The sequence below is a fragment of the Myxine glutinosa genome, chromosome 8 (genome assembly GCF_964187855.1).
Source record: "Myxine glutinosa chromosome 8, kmMyxGlut1.1, whole genome shotgun sequence".
Classification (NCBI taxonomy): domain Eukaryota; kingdom Metazoa; phylum Chordata; class Myxini; order Myxiniformes; family Myxinidae; genus Myxine; species Myxine glutinosa.
This window is the reverse complement of record NC_136268.1, coordinates 50,300,971-50,321,453: the sequence shown is the minus strand read 5'-3', so window position 1 is coordinate 50,321,453 and position 20,483 is coordinate 50,300,971. Positions and strand designations below refer to the sequence as shown.

Here is a 20,483-nt window from a genome sequence, read left to right as displayed (position 1 = left end):
TTCATCATGCACTTTTCATCATGCACTTTTCACGATGCACTTTTCATCATGCACTTTTCATCATACAATTTTCATCATACACTTTTCATCATGCACTTTTCATCATGCACTTTTCACCATGCACTTTTCATCATGCACTTTTCATCATACACTTTTCATCATGCACTTTTCACCATGCACTTTTCATCATACACTTTTCATCATACACTTTTCATCATGCACTTTTCATCATGCACTTTTCACCATGCACTTTCCATCATGCACTTTTCATCATACACTTTTCATCATGCACTTTTCATCATACACTTTTCATCATACACTTTTCATCATACACTTTTCATCATGCACTTTTCACCATGCACATTTCATCATGCACTTTTCATCATACACTTTTCATCATGCACTTTTCACCATGCACTTTTCATCATGCACTTTTCATCATACACTTTTCATCATGCACTTTTCACCATGCACTTTTCATCATGCACTTTTCATCATGCACTTTTCACCATGCACTTTTCATCATGCACTTTTCATCATGCACTTTTCACCATGCACTTTTCATCATGCACTTTTCATCATACACTTTTCATCATGCACTTTTCATCATACACTTTTCATCATGCACTTTTCATCATGCACTTTTCATCATGCACTTTTCATCATGCACTTTTCACCATGCACTTTTCATCATGCACTTTTCATCATGCACTTTTCATCATACACTTTTCATCATGCACTTTTCATCATACACTTTTCATCATGCACTTTTCATCATGCACTTTTCATCATGCACTTTTCACCATGCACTTTTCATCATGCACTTTTCATCATGCACTTTTCACCATGCACTTTTCATCATGCACTTTTCACCATGCACTTTTCATCATGCACTTTTCATCATGCACTTTTCATCATGCACTTTTCACCATGCACTTTTCATCATGCACTTTTCATCATACACTTTTCATCATGCACTTTTCACCATGCACTTTTCATCATACACTTTTCATCATACACTTTTCATCATGCACTTTTCATCATACACTTTTCATCATGCACTTTTCATCATGCACTTTTCACCATGCACTTTCCATCATGCACTTTTCATCATACACTTTTCATCATGCACTTTTCATCATACACTTTTCATCATACACTTTTCATCATGCACTTTTCATCATGCACTTTTCACCATGCACTTTTCATCATGCACTTTTCATCATACACTTTTCATCATGCACTTTTCACCATGCACTTTTCATCATGCACTTTTCATCATACACTTTTCATCATGCACTTTTCACCATGCACTTTTCATCATGCACTTTTCATCATGCACTTTTCACCATGCACTTTTCATCATGCACTTTTCATCATACACTTTTCATCATGCACTTTTCATCATGCACTTTTCACCATGCACTTTTCATCATGCACTTTTCATCATGCACTTTTCATCATGCACTTTTCATCATACACTTTTCATCATACACTTTTCATCATACACTTTTCAACATGCACTTTTCATCATGCACTTTTCACCATGCACTTTTCATCATGCACTTTTCATCATGCACTTTTCATCATGCACTTTTCATCATGCACTTTTCACCATGCACTTTTCATCATGCACTTTTCATCATACACTTTTCATCATGCACTTTTCACCATGCACTTTTCATCATACACTTTTCATCATACACTTTTCATCATGCACTTTTCTTCATGCACTTTTCATCATACACTTTTCATCATGCACTTTTCATCATGCACTTTTCATCATGCACTTTTCATCATGCACTTTTCATCATGCACTTTTCATCATGCACTTTTCATCATACACTTTTCATCATACACTTTTCATCATGCACTTTTCATCATGCACTTTTCATCATACACTTTTCATCATACACTTTTCATCATGCACTTTTCATCATACACTTTTCATCATGCACTTTTCATCATACACTTTTCATCATACACTTTTCATCATACACTTTTCATCATGCACTTTTCATCATGCACTTTTCATCATACACTTTTCATCATGCACTTTTCATCATGCACTTTTCATCATGCACTTTTCATCATGCACTTTTCATCATGCACTTTTCATCATGCACTTTTCATCATACACTTTTCATCATACACTTTTCATCATGCACTTTTCATCATGCACTTTTCATCATACACTTTTCATCATACACTTTTCATCATGCACTTTTCATCATACACTTTTCATCATACACTTTTCATCATGCACTTTTCACCATGCACTTTTCATCATGCACTTTTCATCATACACTTTTCATCATGCACTTTTCACCATGCACTTTTCATCATGCACTTTTCATCATGCACTTTTCACCATGCACTTTTCATCATGCACTTTTCATCATGCACTTTTCACCATGCACTTTTCATCATGCACTTTTCATCATACACTTTTCATCATGCACTTTTCATCATACACTTTTCATCATGCACTTTTCATCATGCACTTTTCATCATGCACTTTTCATCATGCACTTTTCACCATGCACTTTTCATCATGCACTTTTCATCATGCACTTTTCATCATACACTTTTCATCATGCACTTTTCATCATACACTTTTCATCATGCACTTTTCATCATGCACTTTTCATCATGCACTTTTCACCATACACTTTTCATCATGCACTTTTCATCATGCACTTTTCACCATGCACTTTTCATCATGCACTTTTCATCATACACTTTTCATCATGCACTTTTCATCATACACTTTTCATCATACACTTTTCATCATACACTTTTCACCATGCACTTTTCATCATGCACTTTTCATCATGCACTTTTCATCATGCACTTTTCATCATACACGTTTCATCATACACTTTTCATCATACACTTTTCATCATGCACTTTTCATCATGCACTTTTCACCATGCACTTTTCATCATGCACTTTTCATCATGCACTTTTCATCATGCACTTTTCACGATGCACTTTTCATCATGCACTTTTCATCATACACTTTTCATCATACACTTTTCACCATGCACTTTTCATCATACACTTTTCATCATACACTTTTCATCATGCACTTTTCACCATGCACTTTCCATCATGCACTTTTCACCATGCACTTTCCATCATGCACTTTTCATCATGCACTTTTCACCATGCACTTTTCATCATACACTTTTCATCATGCACTTTTCATCATGCACTTTTCACCATGCACTTTCCATCATGCACTTTTCATCATACACTTTTCATCATGCACTTTTCATCATACACTTTTCATCATACACTTTTCATCATGCACTTTTCACCATGCACTTTTCATCATGCACTTTTCATCATACACTTTTCATCATGCACTTTTCACCATGCACTTTTCATCATGCACTTTTCATCATGCACTTTTCACCATGCACTTTTCATCATGCACTTTTCATCATACACTTTTCATCATGCACTTTTCACCATGCACTTTTCATCATGCACTTTTCATCATACACTTTTCATCATGCACTTTTCACCATGCGCTTTTCATCATGCACTTTTCACCATGCGCTTTTCACCATGCGCTTTTCATCATGCACTTTTCATCATGCACTTTTCACCATGCGCTTTTCATCATGCACTTTTCATCATGCACTTTTCACCATGCACTTTTCATCATGCACTTTTCATCATGCACTTTTCACCATGCACTTTTCATCATGCACTTTTCATCATACACTTTTCATCATGCACTTTTCACCATGCACTTTTCATCATGCACTTTTCATCATGCACTTTTCATCATACACTTTTCATCATGCACTTTTCATCATGCACTTTTCACCATGCACTTTTCATCATGCACTTTTCATCATGCACTTTTCACCATGCACTTTTCATCATACACTTTTCATCATACACTTTTCATCATACACTTTTCATCATGCACTTTTCACCATGCACTTTTCATCATGCACTTTTCATCATGCACTTTTCACCATGCACTTTTCATCATGCACTTTTCATCATACACTTTTCATCATGCACTTTTCACCATGCACTTTTCATCATGCACTTTTCATCATACACTTTTCATCATGCACTTTTCACCATGCGCTTTTCATCATGCACTTTTCACCATGCGCTTTTCACCATGCGCTTTTCACCATGCGCTTTTCATCATGCACTTTTCACCATGCGCTTTTCATCATGCACTTTTCATCATGCACTTTTCATCATACACTTTTCATCATGCACTTTTCACCATGCGCTTTTCATCATGCACTTTTCACCATGCGCTTTTCACCATGCGCTTTTCATCATGCACTTTTCATCATGCACTTTTCATCATGCACTTTTCATCATGCACTTTTCACCATGCACTTTTCATCATGCACTTTTCATCATGCACTTTTCACCATGCACTTTTCATCATGCACTTTTCACCATGCGCTTTTCACCATGCGCTTTTCATCATGCACTTTTCATCATGCACTTTTCATCATGCACTTTTCATCATGCACTTTTCATCATGCACTTTTCATCATGCACTTTTCATCATGCACTTTTCACCATGCACTTTTCATCATGCACTTTTCATCATACACTTTTCATCATGCACTTTTCACCATGCACTTTTCATCATACACTTTTCATCATACACTTTTCATCATGCACTTTTCATCATGCACTTTTCATCATACACTTTTCATCATGCACTTTTCATCATGCACTTTTCATCATGCACTTTTCATCATGCACTTTTCATCATGCACTTTTCATCATGCACTTTTCATCATACACTTTTCATCATGCACTTTTCATCATGCACTTTTCATCATGCACTTTTCATCATACACTTTTCATCATACACTTTTCATCATGCACTTTTCATCATACACTTTTCATCATGCACTTTTCATCATGCAGTTTTCATCATACACTTTTCATCATACACTTTTCATCATGCACTTTTCATCATGCACTTTTCATCATGCACTTTTCACCATGCACTTTCCATCATGCACTTTTCATCATACACTTTTCATCATGCACTTTTCATCATACACTTTTCATCATACACTTTTCATCATACACTTTTCATCATGCACTTTTCATCATGCACTTTTCATCATACACTTTTCACCATGCACTTTTCACCATGCACTTTCCATCATGCACTTTTCATCATACACTTTTCATCATGCACTTTTCATCATACACTTTTCATCATACACTTTTCATCATACACTTTCCATCATGCACTTTTCATCATGCACTTTTCATCATACACTTTTCATCATACACTTTTCATCATGCACTTTTCATCATGCACTTTTCATCATGCACTTTTCACCATGCACTTTCCATCATGCACTTTTCATCATACACTTTTCATCATGCACTTTTCATCATACACTTTTCATCATACACTTTTCATCATACACTTTTCATCATGCACTTTTCATCATGCACTTTTCATCATACACTTTTCACCATGCACTTTTCACCATGCACTTTCCATCATGCACTTTTCATCATACACTTTTCATCATACACTTTTCATCATACACTTTTCATCATACACTTTTCATCATGCACTTTTCATCATACACTTTTCATCATACACTTTTCATCATACACTTTTCATCATGCACTTTTCATCATGCACTTTTCATCATACACTTTTCATCATACACTTTTCATCATACACTTTTCATCATGCACTTTTCATCATACACTTTTCATCATGCACTTTTCATCATGCACTTTTCATCATACACTTTTCATCATGCACTTTTCACCATGCACTTTTTATCATGCACTTTTCATCATACACTTTTCATCATGCACTTTTCATCATGCACTTTTCATCATGCACTTTTCACCATGCACTTTTCATCATGCACTTTTCATCATGCACTTTTCATCATGCACTTTTCATCATACACTTTTCATCATACACTTTTCATCATACACTTTTCATCATGCACTTTTCATCATGCACTTTTCACCATGCACTTTTCATCATGCACTTTTCATCATGCACTTTTCATCATGCACTTTTCATCATGCACTTTTCACCATGCACTTTTCATCATGCACTTTTCATCATACACTTTTCATCATGCACTTTTCACCATGCACTTTTCATCATACACTTTTCATCATACACTTTTCATCATGCACTTTTCATCATGCACTTTTCACCATGCACTTTCCATCATGCACTTTTCATCATACACTTTTCATCATGCACTTTTCATCATACACTTTTCATCATACACTTTTCATCATACACTTTTCATCATGCACTTTTCACCATGCACTTTTCATCATGCACTTTTCATCATGCACTTTTCATCATGCACTTTTCACCATGCACTATTCATCATGCACTTTTCATCATACACTTTTCATCATGCACTTTTCACCATGCACTTTTCATCATGCACTTTTCATCATGCACTTTTCACCATGCACTTTTCATCATGCACTTTTCATCATGCACTTTTCACCATGCACTTTTCATCATGCACTATTCATCATACACTTTTCATCATGCACTTTTCATCATACACTTTTCATCATGCACTTTTCATCATGCACTTTTCATCATGCACTTTTCATCATGCACTTTTCACCATGCACTTTTCATCATGCACTTTTCATCATGCACTTTTCATCATACACTTTTCATCATGCACTTTTCATCATGCACTTTTCATCATGCACTTTTCACCATGCACTTTTCATCATGCACTTTTCATCATGCACTTTTCATCATGCACTTTTCATCATGCACTTTTCATCATGCACTTTTCACCATGCACTTTTCATCATACACTTTTCATCATGCACTTTTCATCATACACTTTTCATCATGCACTTTTCATCATGCACTTTTCATCATGCACTTTTCACCATGCACTTTTCATCATGCACTTTTCATCATGCACTTTTCACCATGCACTTTTCATCATGCACTTTTCATCATACACTTTTCATCATGCACTTTTCATCATACACTTTTCATCATACACTTTTCATCATACACTTTTCACCATGCACTTTTCATCATGCACTTTTCATCATGCACTTTTCATCATGCACTTTTCATCATACACTTTTCATCATACACTTTTCATCATACACTTTTCATCATGCACTTTTCATCATGCACTTTTCACCATGCACTTTTCATCATGCACTTTTCATCATGCACTTTTCATCATGCACTTTTCACCATGCACTTTTCATCATGCACTTTTTATCATACACTTTTCATCATGCACTTTTCACCATGCACTTTTCATCATACACTTTTCATCATACACTTTTCATCATGCACTTTTCATCATACACTTTTCATCATGCACTTTTCATCATGCACTTTTCACCATGCACTTTCCATCATGCACTTTTCATCATACACTTTTCATCATGCACTTTTCATCATACACTTTTCATCATACACTTTTCATCATGCACTTTTCATCATGCACTTTTCACCATGCACTTTTCATCATGCACTTTTCATCATGCACTTTTCATCATGCACTTTTCACCATGCACTTTTCATCATGCACTTTTCATCATGCACTTTTCATCACGCACTTTTCATCACGCACTTTTCATCATGCACTTTTCATCATACACTTTTCATCATGCACTTTTCACCATGCACTTTTCATCATGCACTTTTCATCATGCACTTTTCACCATGCACTTTTCATCATGCACTTTTCATCATACACTTTTCATCATGCACTTTTCATCATGCACTTTTCATCATGCACTTTTCATCATGCACTTTTCACCATGCACTTTTCATCATGCACTTTTCATCATGCACTTTTCATCATACACTTTTCATCATGCACTTTTCATCATACACTTTTCACCATGCACTTTTCATCATGCACTTTTCATCATGCACTTTTCATCATACACTTTTCATCATGCACTTTTCATCATACACTTTTCATCATACACTTTTCACCATGCACTTTTCATCATACACTTTTCATCATGCACTTTTCATCATGCACTTTTCATCATGCACTTTTCATCATGCGCTTTTCACCATGCACTTTTCACCATGCACTTTTCATCATGCACTTTTCATCATACACTTTTCATCATGCACTTTCCATCATGCACTTTTCATCATGCACTTTTCATCATGCACTTTTCATCATGCACTTTTCATCATACACTTTTCATCATACACTTTTCATCATGCACTTTTCATCATGCACTTTTCATCATACACTTTTCATCATACACTTTTCATCATGCACTTTTCATCATACACTTTTCATCATGCACTTTTCATCATGCACTTTTCATCATACACTTTTCATCATACACTTTTCATCATGCACTTTTCATCATGCACTTTTCATCATGCACTTTTCACCATGCACTTTCCATCATGCACTTTTCATCATACACTTTTCATCATGCACTTTTCATCATACACTTTTCATCATACACTTTTCATCATACACTTTTCATCATGCACTTTTCATCATGCACTTTTCATCATGCACTTTTCACCATGCACTTTCCATCATGCACTTTTCATCATACACTTTTCATCATGCACTTTTCATCATGCACTTTTCATCATACACTTTTCATCATGCACTTTTCATCATACACTTTTCATCATGCACTTTTCATCATGCACTTTTCACCATGCACTTTTCACCACGCACTTTTCACCACGCACTTTTCACCACGCACTTTTCACCACGCACTTTTCACCACGCACTTTTCACCACGCACTTTTCACCACGCACTTTTCACCACGCACTTTTCATCATGCACTTTTCACCATGCACTTTTCACCACGCACTTTTCACCACGCACTTTTCACCACGCACTTTTCACCATGCACTTTTCATCATGCACTTTTCTTACTCATTTTCACTCCTCACCTTTACATTCTCTCTTTTCCTCAAAAACTCTAACTATTCTCTCTTTCTTCACTTTTCTATCAATGCAGGTATTTTATTTAAGGCCTGGCCTCGATAAGGACTACACACAGTCTGTGACTGGAGGCTTCAACATCAAAAAAAAAAATTGAAATAGAGAAGGGAGGAAAGAATAGGTTATGGTTAAGGGTGGAGAATGAGCTGAGATGGTGCACTGCCAACCTGAAAGGTAGAGTGAGATTGACTTGACTGAGGAAGGAGGTTCCACAAGCAGGAGAAGAGATGATCAATGGAATGGAGGTGAGCAGCGAAACTAGATTGAGGAAGTTTCACCGGGAACATGTTAAACCCCATAAAGTGGATATTAGGAAGATGCAGGATTCACAGTTCCGCAATATATATAGAAACATCTCATTAGAGGATTCTTAAGCATTTATTTTCACATTTGTATATACGAGTACATCTAAATAAGCTATCAATGACTATTCTACCCATGATAGTGTCAGTAGCTTTTAATGGTAGGATGGACACAGGTGGTGCAAATAAACTCAGGTGCATTCCTCAGAATAAAAAAATGAAATAAAACAATAGGGAGAATTGCTTTGCAATACATGTGCACTACCGGTCCCAATGAATGTTCTTGTTCCAAGGAAAAAGGGCATAACTCCGTGAAAAATTTGCGAAACGCCCTGAAACTCAAACTTCTTCTGTAACTTATCGCAATAAAGGCACGTACCAAGTTTTAGCAGAACATGTTACAGGGTATGGGAAAAAAGTATGAAAAACCACAGGTGGGACGGACGGACGGACGGACGGACAGACAGAGAGCAAACCTATGCCCTCCATCATGGGTGGAGCAAACCTAAGTGCAATGACACTTCTGAAAACGTAAGTTTAGTGATGGTTGTCACTGAGAATCATCATTTTACATTGACATCGAAATGTTAAATTTTGTTTTGATGAATGTGTTTTGTAGATGTGAACGAGTGTGAATCACACGAAGTACCCCCTGATGTGTGTCATTTCTGCACTAACCTGAATGGAAGCTACGAGTGTACCTGCAAGTGGGGTTACGAACACTCCAGGAGTCAGAACGGCATGTGTGTCGGTACAGCGCTGCACACATTTCAACTCTTTATAAGCGAACACAGGAAAGGCCAATATTTTCCTCATGTCATTTCATGGTGTCGATTTACCTTCACCCACTCTCCTTTCCATCCTCCATCTCCGCAGCACGCAACTATTGTTCTGAAGTGACCTGTGGGGAAGGAGGGCATTGCTTTGTGGCTGGTCCCAATGAACAGATATGCATTTGTGATCCAGGATATAAAAATGAAGACTATGGTATCTGCAAAGGTATGTGAAAGTTACCTATCTCGGAAGCTTGAATAAAATTGACGATCATGTAAAATGTGTTTTTAAAATACTCTATGTTATAAAAAATTTAAAATTTTAAAAATTTTAAAATTTTAAAACAATTTACAAATCTAAAAAAAATTTTGGAACAAAAAAGTTTAAAAAATTTTACTTTTAAAAATTTACATTTTTTAAAAATACTCTAAAAGAAAATACTTTTAAAATTTTAAAATATTTTAAAATACATCATTATACTTTTATCCTGTTTGATTGTGTGTTATAATACTCAAGTGTATTGTTCATCCTTGTGTAGATGTGAACGAATGTCTTTCACCCAACCATGGATGCAAGCAGGTATGTGTCAACACTGCAGGCAGTTTCTACTGCAAGTGCCTAGAGGGTTACAAAGTTGATGGTGAAAACAACTGCATTGGTAAGAGCATGTGACAAGCATCTGGTGTATATACTGTAATCAAAATGGGGAAATGCACAGAATTCAGAGGACCAGAATAACCATATTAACTACTTTTTACATACAACATTTAAAATATAAAGCTGATATAACTTGTGTACGTCATATAATTTAAGTGAAGATGCAACTGACTTGGGAAATGAACCGATGAATCCAAAATGTTTTGAGAGAGAACATTTAGAAATGTGATTGTTACGAAAGAAAATTAGAATTAAACTAGAAAGCATCTGAGGATGCAAAGTCAGTCGGCGTCCGCTTTGTACTCAGAAGTCTTCTTCTTCCGTATGCTAAACATGACGAAAATGGCGAAAAAAATGTATACAAAAGTATTGACGATTTTAGGCAATCTTCATCTTTTGACCTCGAAAGCAGTTGGTTTCAGTGACTCAATATGCAAACCCTGCTCAAATTTTAAGTCAATCAGATGAAAATTGACGATTTTATGCAACCTTGACCTTTGACCTTTTGATCTAAAAAAAAAAACCCCAAAAACAATCGGCTTCTAGCTTTTGATTGGTGAAGCAATTCAGTGACTCAGCATGCAAATTCTTAAACTTTCAGGTCAATTGGATGAAAATGGGCGATTTTATGTGATGCTGACCATTGACCTTTTAATCTAAGGAAAAAAAACAAAAAACAAAAATCGGCTTCTAGCTTTTGATTGTGAACTAATTCAGTGACCTAATATGCAAATTCTTAAACTTTCAGGTCAATTGGATGAAAATGGGCGATTTTATGTGATGCTGACCTTTGACCTTTTAATCTAAAAAAAAAACCCAAAACAATCGCCTTCTAGCTTTTGATTGTGAACCAATTCAGTGACCCAATATGCAAATTCTTAAACTTTCAGGTCAATTGGATGAAAATTGCCGATTTTATGTGATGCTGACCATTGACCTTTTAATCTAAGGAAAAAAAACAAAAAAAAAAACAATCAGCTTCTAGCTTTTGATTGTGAACTAATTCAGTGACCTAATATGCAAATTCTTAAACTTTCCGGTCAATTGGATGAAAATGGGCGATTTTATGTGATGCTGACCTTTGACCTTTTAATCTAAAAAAAAAAAACCAAAACAATCGGCTTCTAGGTTTTGATTGTGAACCAAATCAGTGACCCAATATGCAAATTCTTAAACGTTCAGGTCAATTGGATGAAAATTGGCGATTTTATGTGATGCTGACCTTTGACCTTTTAATCTAAAAAAAATCCCCCAAAAACAATCGGCTTCTAGCTTTTGATTGTGAACCAATTCAGTGACCCAATATGCAAACTATTAAACTTTCAGGTCAATTGGATAAAAATTGGCGAATTTATGTGATACTGACCTTTGACTTTTGAATTTTTTTTTTAAAACCCCAAAAACAATTGGCTTCTAGCTTTTGATTGTGAACCAATTCAGTAACCCAATATGCAAATCCTTAAACTTTCAGGTCAATTGGATGAAAATTGGCGATTTTATGTGATGCTGACGTTTGACCTTTTAATCTTAAAAAACAAAAAACCCCAAAAACAATCGGCTTCTAGGTTTTTATTGTGAAGCAAATCAGTAACCCAATATGCAAATTCTTAAACTTTCAGGTCAATTGGATGAAAATTGACGATTTCATGTGATGCTGACCTTTGACCTTTTGACCAATTTATTAATTTGTCTTCTCCATATTCTCAAAGAAAAGCTTTGTTAAAATTTGATGACAAAACTCAAATGGTAAAAAAGAAAAGTTACGACACACACACACACACACACAATTGCAAAACCCCTTCTCCCGCTGTGTGGGGGACGGGCTAATAACTGGATTTGGGGTCAAAGCATATGAGGAAATCATCCAAAGACCAAGCTCATCAATTTTCTCTCAAACGAATGCCATCCGCAACTCACATAAATCAATGAATCACATTCAATTTATGCTATTGATGCAAGTGAAGCATAAATGTCTTTCTGTTGTGCAGCGAGTCAGACTATCAAACAGAATTGTTCGATTAACACAAGTAAGCGTTTGTGGATGTCGAGGAAGATCATTTCTTGCATCTTTATATAATTGAACAAGTTGGGTCACCCGATAAAGATCGATTATCTAGACTTTAGTAAAGCATCGATAAGATTGTTGTTAGCCAAGATGAAGTCCTAAATAATCAAAGTCGTAAATAAATGAACACAGTGGAAAGGAGGGAAACCCACCTACAGCAGGGTAGAGGGACACAAGAAACATCCCGAAAAAAACCCAAAAATGTCTGAGCCCAAAAATGCACGTTTTACACCTTTTGCAAAAATCAACTTGGCAGTGGGATTTGGCAATGGTGGGCCAAACAGCTTCCTCCTTTCCTTAAGGTTGGACAGGATCGTGTGACCACTCGTTAGACACAGTGTAGTCCTGCAGAAACTGTGGACCTCTTGTATATTAATTTCCACTAGCTAGGGTACCCGTCATTGCCCATTGCTGTTCTAATCCTGTTGGCATTTTTACGAAAACAAATTTTTATTATTTTTTATCTATTTTTGTGGGGCACGAAACACTTCCCTACACCCACGAAGGAATAGGGTCGGGGATAATTTAATATTACCTTTCGTATAGCGGCAATGCACCAAGATGAACAAGTGGAAGGAATGTATGGAGACAAAAGGTCTGAAGGTGAATATCGGAAAGACGAAGGTGATGGCAAGTGGTAAAGCATGTGGTGAGGTGGAAAGAACTGGGAAGTGGCCGTGTGCTGTGTGCAGGAAGGGTGTCGGAGTGAACTCCATTCAATGTACAATGTGTGCTGAGTGGGTTCATCAAAAATGTAGTGGTCTGAGAGGGTCATTAACCAGTGTGGCAGCTACATTCAAGTGTAAGGTGTGCACAGAGGAAGGTGCAGATGGAAGAAATGTTGAGTTGAATCTTGGAGACGGCGTGAAGCTGGAAGGTGTGAAAACATTTTTGCTACCTCGGAGACATGCTGAATGGAGAAGGTGGATCAGACTCGGCAACGGTTGCTAGAGTGAGATGTGCATGGAAGAAGTTTCGGGAACTGAGTGGCGTGCTGATGAGGAGGGGAGTGTCGTTGAAGCCGAAGGGAAAGGCGTATGCTGCATGTGTGAGAAGTGTTATGATTTATGGGAGCGAGACATGGGTAATGAACGTAGAGCAGCAACGAAGGCTGGAAAGGGTGGAAATGCGAATGGTTCGGTGGATGTGCGGAGTATCGTTGAGAGAGAGGAAGACAAATGATGAATTGCGCAAGATGATGGGAATAGAGCCTGTGATTGATGCTGTGAAGAGAAACAGGTTGAGATGGTTTGGTCATGTGTTGAGGAAGGATGAAAGTGACTGGTTGAGAAGAGTGATGGAAATGAATGTAGAAGGAAGTAGAGGACGGGGAAGACCGAGAAAGACTTGGCTAAAGATGGTGGAAGAAGAAATGCGGGCAAGGGGGTTAACAAGGAGAGATGCAGAAAATAGGGCAAAATGGAGAAGATTGTCATGGGGACCGCAAGGCTAACCCCCACTCTAGCAGGGAAAATGGCCTTAAAATGCCTGTTGTTGTTGTTGTTGTTGTTGTATAGCGGCAAAGGGTTAGTCACAATGGAGTATATTTTTTTTAATCCCCAAAAATCCAACTTCTTTTTTCTTTCAGAAATTTCAAAAATATTTTTGCCTAAAACACTCTGCGGCACTCACTGATGAGCGTCTGAAAGTTTGACGAAGATCTGTTTGGCCATCTCTGAGAAAATGGTGACACACACAAACCCCTTTTATAGTTATAGATTCTGCATGAGAAAAATAGATATTTTAATGCAACAGATTTGATTCCCGACAAAGCATTAGTCAGGTTCACTATGTTTTTTCGTTCAAAATTTTGGTAGATTAGCAAAACTCTACATTTTTGGAATATTCAGAGCATGAGGAATCCAAAAATTAATGTTTACATTTGCGTAGACACCTTTGCGAAAATGACACTCAGGGCAGTGATGAAGATCTGTAAAAGCATATTCCTGAACGGTATAGACCTCGTAGATCCTGTGTATAGGACTTATAGTTCAATCTGATACTACCTATAACTTCCTATAACAACCTATAACTTCAAAGGACTTGCAATATCATGTATTATGTAATGCAGTTATATCACAAATATAAAGACAATGGTTTTCAATTACCTTTGTTTGTTGCTTTTCTATAATCCTGAGCACTATTTTGAGGCCTTTATTGGATTCCTTGACCCAGAAAACATATGATTAGCATATTTAATTAAGTCTCTAGGTTGACTAGAAGCCGAGATCGCGCAAAATATGTATTTTATGGCGGCCATTTTCAAAATCCAAAATGGCGGCCATGCAGGTGTCTGTGCAAATGCCAACATTGATTTTCAGATTCTCCATGCTCTGAAGATTCCAAAAATGTACAGGTTTGCTAATCCCAAAATTTTGAAAGAAATTATATTTGTTAACATAGTGAACCTGACTACATCGAACTTTGAACGCAAAGGTGAAGTTCAAGCTCCACCCCTCTCTCAGCCGAGCCAATGGGAGATGAGGGGTGCGCATAATTCATGCGAGCCGTGAGGCATGGTTTCACATTTCGGCATGGTTTCACATTTTCATGCTTCTGAAAGCAACGTTGTTTTATGTTTTTACATCAATTTAAAGTTTTAATTGTGACATTGACCTCATGCATGTGAAAATGATGCACCACAGCAAGTGGAATTTGACCCGGGGGTTTGGAAATGTATAGGGAACAATCAAACAGACTAACACACACACACGTGTTCGAGGTCAGATGCAGTAGTTTTCTTATTTTTGCAAACATCAGGCAAATAAACATCAAAGCACATCATTGATGGGGTGCTCTGCTCTTCATTTGTTATTACTTACACGTGATCTAGCGTTGTATGTGTGTGCTTGTTGTTACTTCCATCACCGATCGAAGGTGGATGGAGGTTATGTTTTCACGCTAGTCTGTTTAGCCGATCTTCACCAAATGGTTGAGTTCGTGGTCCGACAAAATCCTATATATTTTTGAGGTCAAAAGGTCAAAAGGTCAACATAGGCCAAAGGTCAACCACTTTTTTTTAAAGTTCTAAAATCCTCAATTTTCATCTGATTGACTTGAAATTTGAATAGGATTTTCATATCAGCTAACTGAATTCAACCACCAACTATTTTGGAAATCAACATGTGCCAAAAGGTCAACATAGGCCAAAAGGTCAACAACCTTTTCAAATTTCTAAAATCCTCAATTTTCATCCAAGCCTTTGTTGGCTTTGCCGGTTAGGGTGCCGGCCTGGGATACCTAGGATCCTGGGTTTGAATCCCGGTCGATCGCTAAATTAACACCAGGGGGGTTGACTCGGCCTGTCATCCTTCCGAGGTCGGCAAATTGAGTACCAGCTTGCTGGGATGAATGATCACGGTGTGTACCCCGATTTAGAATAGGTACACCGTATCCCTGCGCATCGTAAGAGGCGACTAAGGGTTGGCGTCAGGAAGGGCATCCGGCCATAAAAACATTGCCTCAAACAGGGAACCATTATTGTCATGGGGCCTGCAAGGCTAACCCCCGCTCTAGTGGGGAAAATGGCCTTAAAACGATCATTCATTCATATATTCCTCAATTTTCATCCGATTTACTTGAAATTTGAATAGGATTTACATATAAGCAAACTGAATTCAACCACTATCTATTTTGGAGATCAACCCAGGCCAAAAGGTCAACCACTTTTTTCCAATTTCTAAAATCCTCAATTTTCATCCGATTTACTTGAAATTTGAATAGGATTTTCATTTCGGCAAACTGAATTCAACCACCAACTATTTTGGAGATCAACATAGGCCAAAAGGTCAACATAGGCCTAAGGTCAACCACTTTTTTCGAATTGCTAAAATCTTCCATTTTCATCTGATTGACTTGGAATCTGAATAGGATTTGCACATCAACTTACTGAATCCAACTACCAACTATTTTGCAGATCAACATGGGCCAAAAGGTCAACATAGGCCAATAGGTCAACCACTTTTTTCAAATTTTTTTAATCCTCAATTTTTATCCGATTTACTTGAAATTTGAATAGGATTTTCATATCGGCAAACTAAATTCAACCACCAACTATTTTGTAGATCAACATAGGACAAAAGGTCAACATAGGCCAAAAGGTCAACCACTTTTTTCCAATTTCTAAAATCCTCAATTTTCATCCGATTTACTTGAAATTTGAATAGGATTTTCATTTCGGCAAACTGAATTCAACCACCAACTATTTTGGAGATCAACCCAGGCCAAAAGGTCAACATAGGCCAAAAGTCAACAACCTTTTCAAATTTCTAAAAACCCTCAATTTTCATCCGAATTACTTGAAATTTGAATAGGATTATCATATCAGCGAACTGAATTCAACCACCAACTATTTTTGAGATCAAAATCAGCCAAAAGGTCAACATAGGCCTAAGGTCAACCACTTTTTTCGAATTTTTAAAATCTTCCATTTTCTTCTGATTGACTTTAAATCTGAATAGGATTTGCACATCAACTTACTGAAACCAACCACCAACTATTTTTGAGATTAGCATAGGCCAAAAGGTCAACATAGGCCAAATTTCTAAAATTGTCAATTTTCATCCATTTAACTTAAAATTTGAAGACGACTTTCATATCAGGCCATGGAATTCAACCACCAATTATTTTTGTGGTCAAAAGGATGCTCCCCTGAGTGCCATTATTCTTTGTTCTGTTTTGCCAAGTGTCACTCTATGAGTGCTTTTTCATTTGTCTGTCCGTTTGTGAATAAAATATCTCAAAAAGGTTTGGACGGATTCAGACGAAATTTGGCAGAGATGTAGTGTATGTGACAAGGACGAATTGATTAGATTTTGGTGAAGATCCGGATTCGAATCCGGCTATTAGAATTTATAAAGTGGTTATTTACCATTGGGAGATAGAGCCAAAAACGATACATAGCAGGATAGCTCAAAAAGTTATGGATGGATTTTGACGAAACTTGTTGGACAGGTTGTGTGTGTGACAAAGAAGAAACGATTCAATTTTGGTGAAGATTCGGATCCGGATCCAGCTAGTAGAATGTTTTAAGTGATTATATTCACCATTGAGTGATTTGGCCAACCAGGCAGAGGTATGCTCTCTACTGAGTGCCGTTCTAGTTTCTTATTTTGTTTGAAGTTACAGGTGAGTAAGTGCCAGCTTCGTATAATTAAAGTTTTACCACATAGGATGTTTATAAAATGAACTTTCTTCCTCATGACAGAACAATAATTTTTATCGTCTCTGTTGTTCCTTAGATATTGACGAGTGTCAAACCAAACCCTGTGGGAACCTGCCTTGTGTGAACTTTCCTGGGTCGTACACCTGCCAGTATGATGGAGGAGACAAGTGGGACAATGGTTTGTGTGCCCAAAGTCTGAAAATGTTTGCTGCACATTGTACAAAATTTATGAAAGTTTTTCGGGCATTTTAGTTCTAATGAAGCTGCGAAAAGTGCTTTGCACCAATTCAGTGACCTAATATGTGACCTAATAGACACAAGTGACCTAATAGACATATGCTAGAGTTTGAGTATTTGTTATGATCTTCCAAACTTGAGTAAATAACTACTTCATCCCAAGCACAGGCAATTGTTCCAGAAGCATCTCCATTTTTGCAGATTACAGAAACCAAGAAGATCCAAATCTCTGGATGCACTATATTAAGATACCCAAGGGTTTCTACTGCAAATGTAAAGCAGGTTACCATCTGAAGCCTGGAACCCCTCATGTTTGCATTGGTAAGACTTCACTATACTGATCATACTTGTGATTATTGCCTTTGGGCAAATGTCAAAATATGGAGTACTAATTCTACATAGCACTCCTCATGATTCCCCATAATGTATGAGGTTGTTCGTGAGACCACGAGCTCATTACTGCACGTTCTTCAAGCGAATAATTACTTTGGTTTGCCATTTTATTCTCAAAGTTATCACAGCCTCACATATATAAAGGAAAAGGCTATGATTAATTAATTCAGCATAAAATTAACATTAACATATTGTTACAGACGCGGTGGTGGATGTTAGTTTACCGAGCGGTTTGGTATGACCACGTCTGCACAGTTTACCCGATTATGCTCGAACGTTGACTAGTCGCGCTACGCTAGGTCAATGAAGGAAAAGACACACGGCTGGGATTAAAATGACACGACACCAGGGATACGGTTCTCAAGACCTCCGGAGGAGATTATATTAAGGCGGAAGGTTAGATTACAACTACAAGAGGGACATCATAGAAAGACAGGCACTTAGACACACTTATATTAACCCCAACAGACGACAGATAAACGGGACAAGGCTGACTCACACGGGGATCGATGGCAAGGAAAGCGGGTATCGATGGCTCAAGGTGCACTCTTGGCTCAAGGACAGGGTACTGTACGGTCCAGTAGATGCAGGGAGGTCACAGCGCTCGGAGGTCACGACTGGTTCTTCCTCTTCAAGCTCGGGGCGCATCTCCCGTCACGTCCGGTACGTGGCCGCGTATATCCGGCGGGGAGTGACACGCCCTCGGCTCGTTAGCTCCGCCCCAGATGGAATCGGCTCGTTGCTTCTCATTGGGTGCGTGCGGGGGGGTTACCGGCTCCACCCTTGATGAGGGGCTGACAGGGAGCCCCTTCGTGGTAACCCCGTGGAGCGCATGGTCATGGCGGCTAACCGAGCCGGTGTGAGGACGCACACTCCCCCCGCGCGCCGTTGTTGTAGTTGTTGTTGTAGCTGTAGTTGTTGTTGTTGCTGTAGTTGTTGTTGTTGTTGTTGTTTGGGGAAGAAGATGGGAGGAGGTAAGGGAAGGTCCTAAACTCACTACTGGTGCCATATAATCACATTCTGGTGCAACGAAGAGTCAGAATTAATGGAAACGAGTCCTTAACTGACATAGACTAAGAATAACTAGCAAGATGTCCGAAAGTTGTCTACGTGTGATGCGGTGGACCTGGGCACGACATTTAATGGGGGAAAAAGGGGAAGGTCGGTTCTACAGAGTGTTATTTACAGGCAATGGGACTAGGGAATGGGGGATTGGGGATAGTTGGGGAGTATTGGGGAAATAGGGGAGTATTTACAAGCGGATATTGAGGCCAAATGCCATATCCGCAACATTGCACCCTTCTCTACCCTCGGGGCGGCCCGACCCGATAAATTTTTACCTATTTTAGTGTGGCACTCAGATGTAGTTCCCTCTACTATTAACTCTACCCTGAGTGCGACAGTTTTACAGATATTCACAAATGAGTAAATATGTCCCCCTGCGACGTTGCACCCTTCTCCTCACAGAAACACACCCACAGGATAACCGAATCCGGAAAGAATTCGCAAACTAAACATACAGCCGGTAGGGAGCATTATTTACAAGACTACGCTGCTATTTACACTACGATCCAGGACCTGTCTTTGGAGGGACACATGCAGATGTTATGCATAGAGAGAGCACGCATGCCAGCATCGATACACCAACCCACGAGTGCTCTGTGGCCTACGGCCTTTAATAACGTGCAGAGCACCCTTTCCCAGCACGAAAAGCACCACCCCATCACACAGTGAGCACCATCCGGTGCACCAATAAAGTGTTTACAAATCACCGGTGGTGTCGCAGCCGGCCGATGTTCTGCCGCTGGTCTTGCCTTCATGTGGTGCACTTGGCCTTCTTACTTCTTTAAAAAATCAAGAAAGGCGCCAACCGCGTCCATTTCTGTATTGTGGCCGT

The 20,483-nt window shown here is 38.1% G+C and overlaps 1 protein-coding gene across 5 annotated transcripts in view; it reads left to right on the top strand.

The window, feature by feature from the left end:
- LOC137432479 (hemicentin-1) overlaps nt 1-20,483 on the top strand; it is an 82,593-nt gene that overhangs the window by 40,446 nt on the left and 21,664 nt on the right. For all 5 annotated transcript variants that reach the window (XM_078783263.1, XM_078783262.1, XM_078783265.1 and 2 more), the window contains 5 exons: nt 9,916-10,047; nt 10,173-10,295; nt 10,609-10,728; nt 18,033-18,134; nt 18,395-18,514. In XM_078783263.1, the coding sequence (XP_078639389.1) occupies nt 9,916-10,047; nt 10,173-10,295; nt 10,609-10,728; nt 18,033-18,134; nt 18,395-18,514 (597 nt within the window). The remainder of the gene's footprint in view (nt 1-9,915; nt 10,048-10,172; nt 10,296-10,608; nt 10,729-18,032; nt 18,135-18,394; nt 18,515-20,483) is intronic.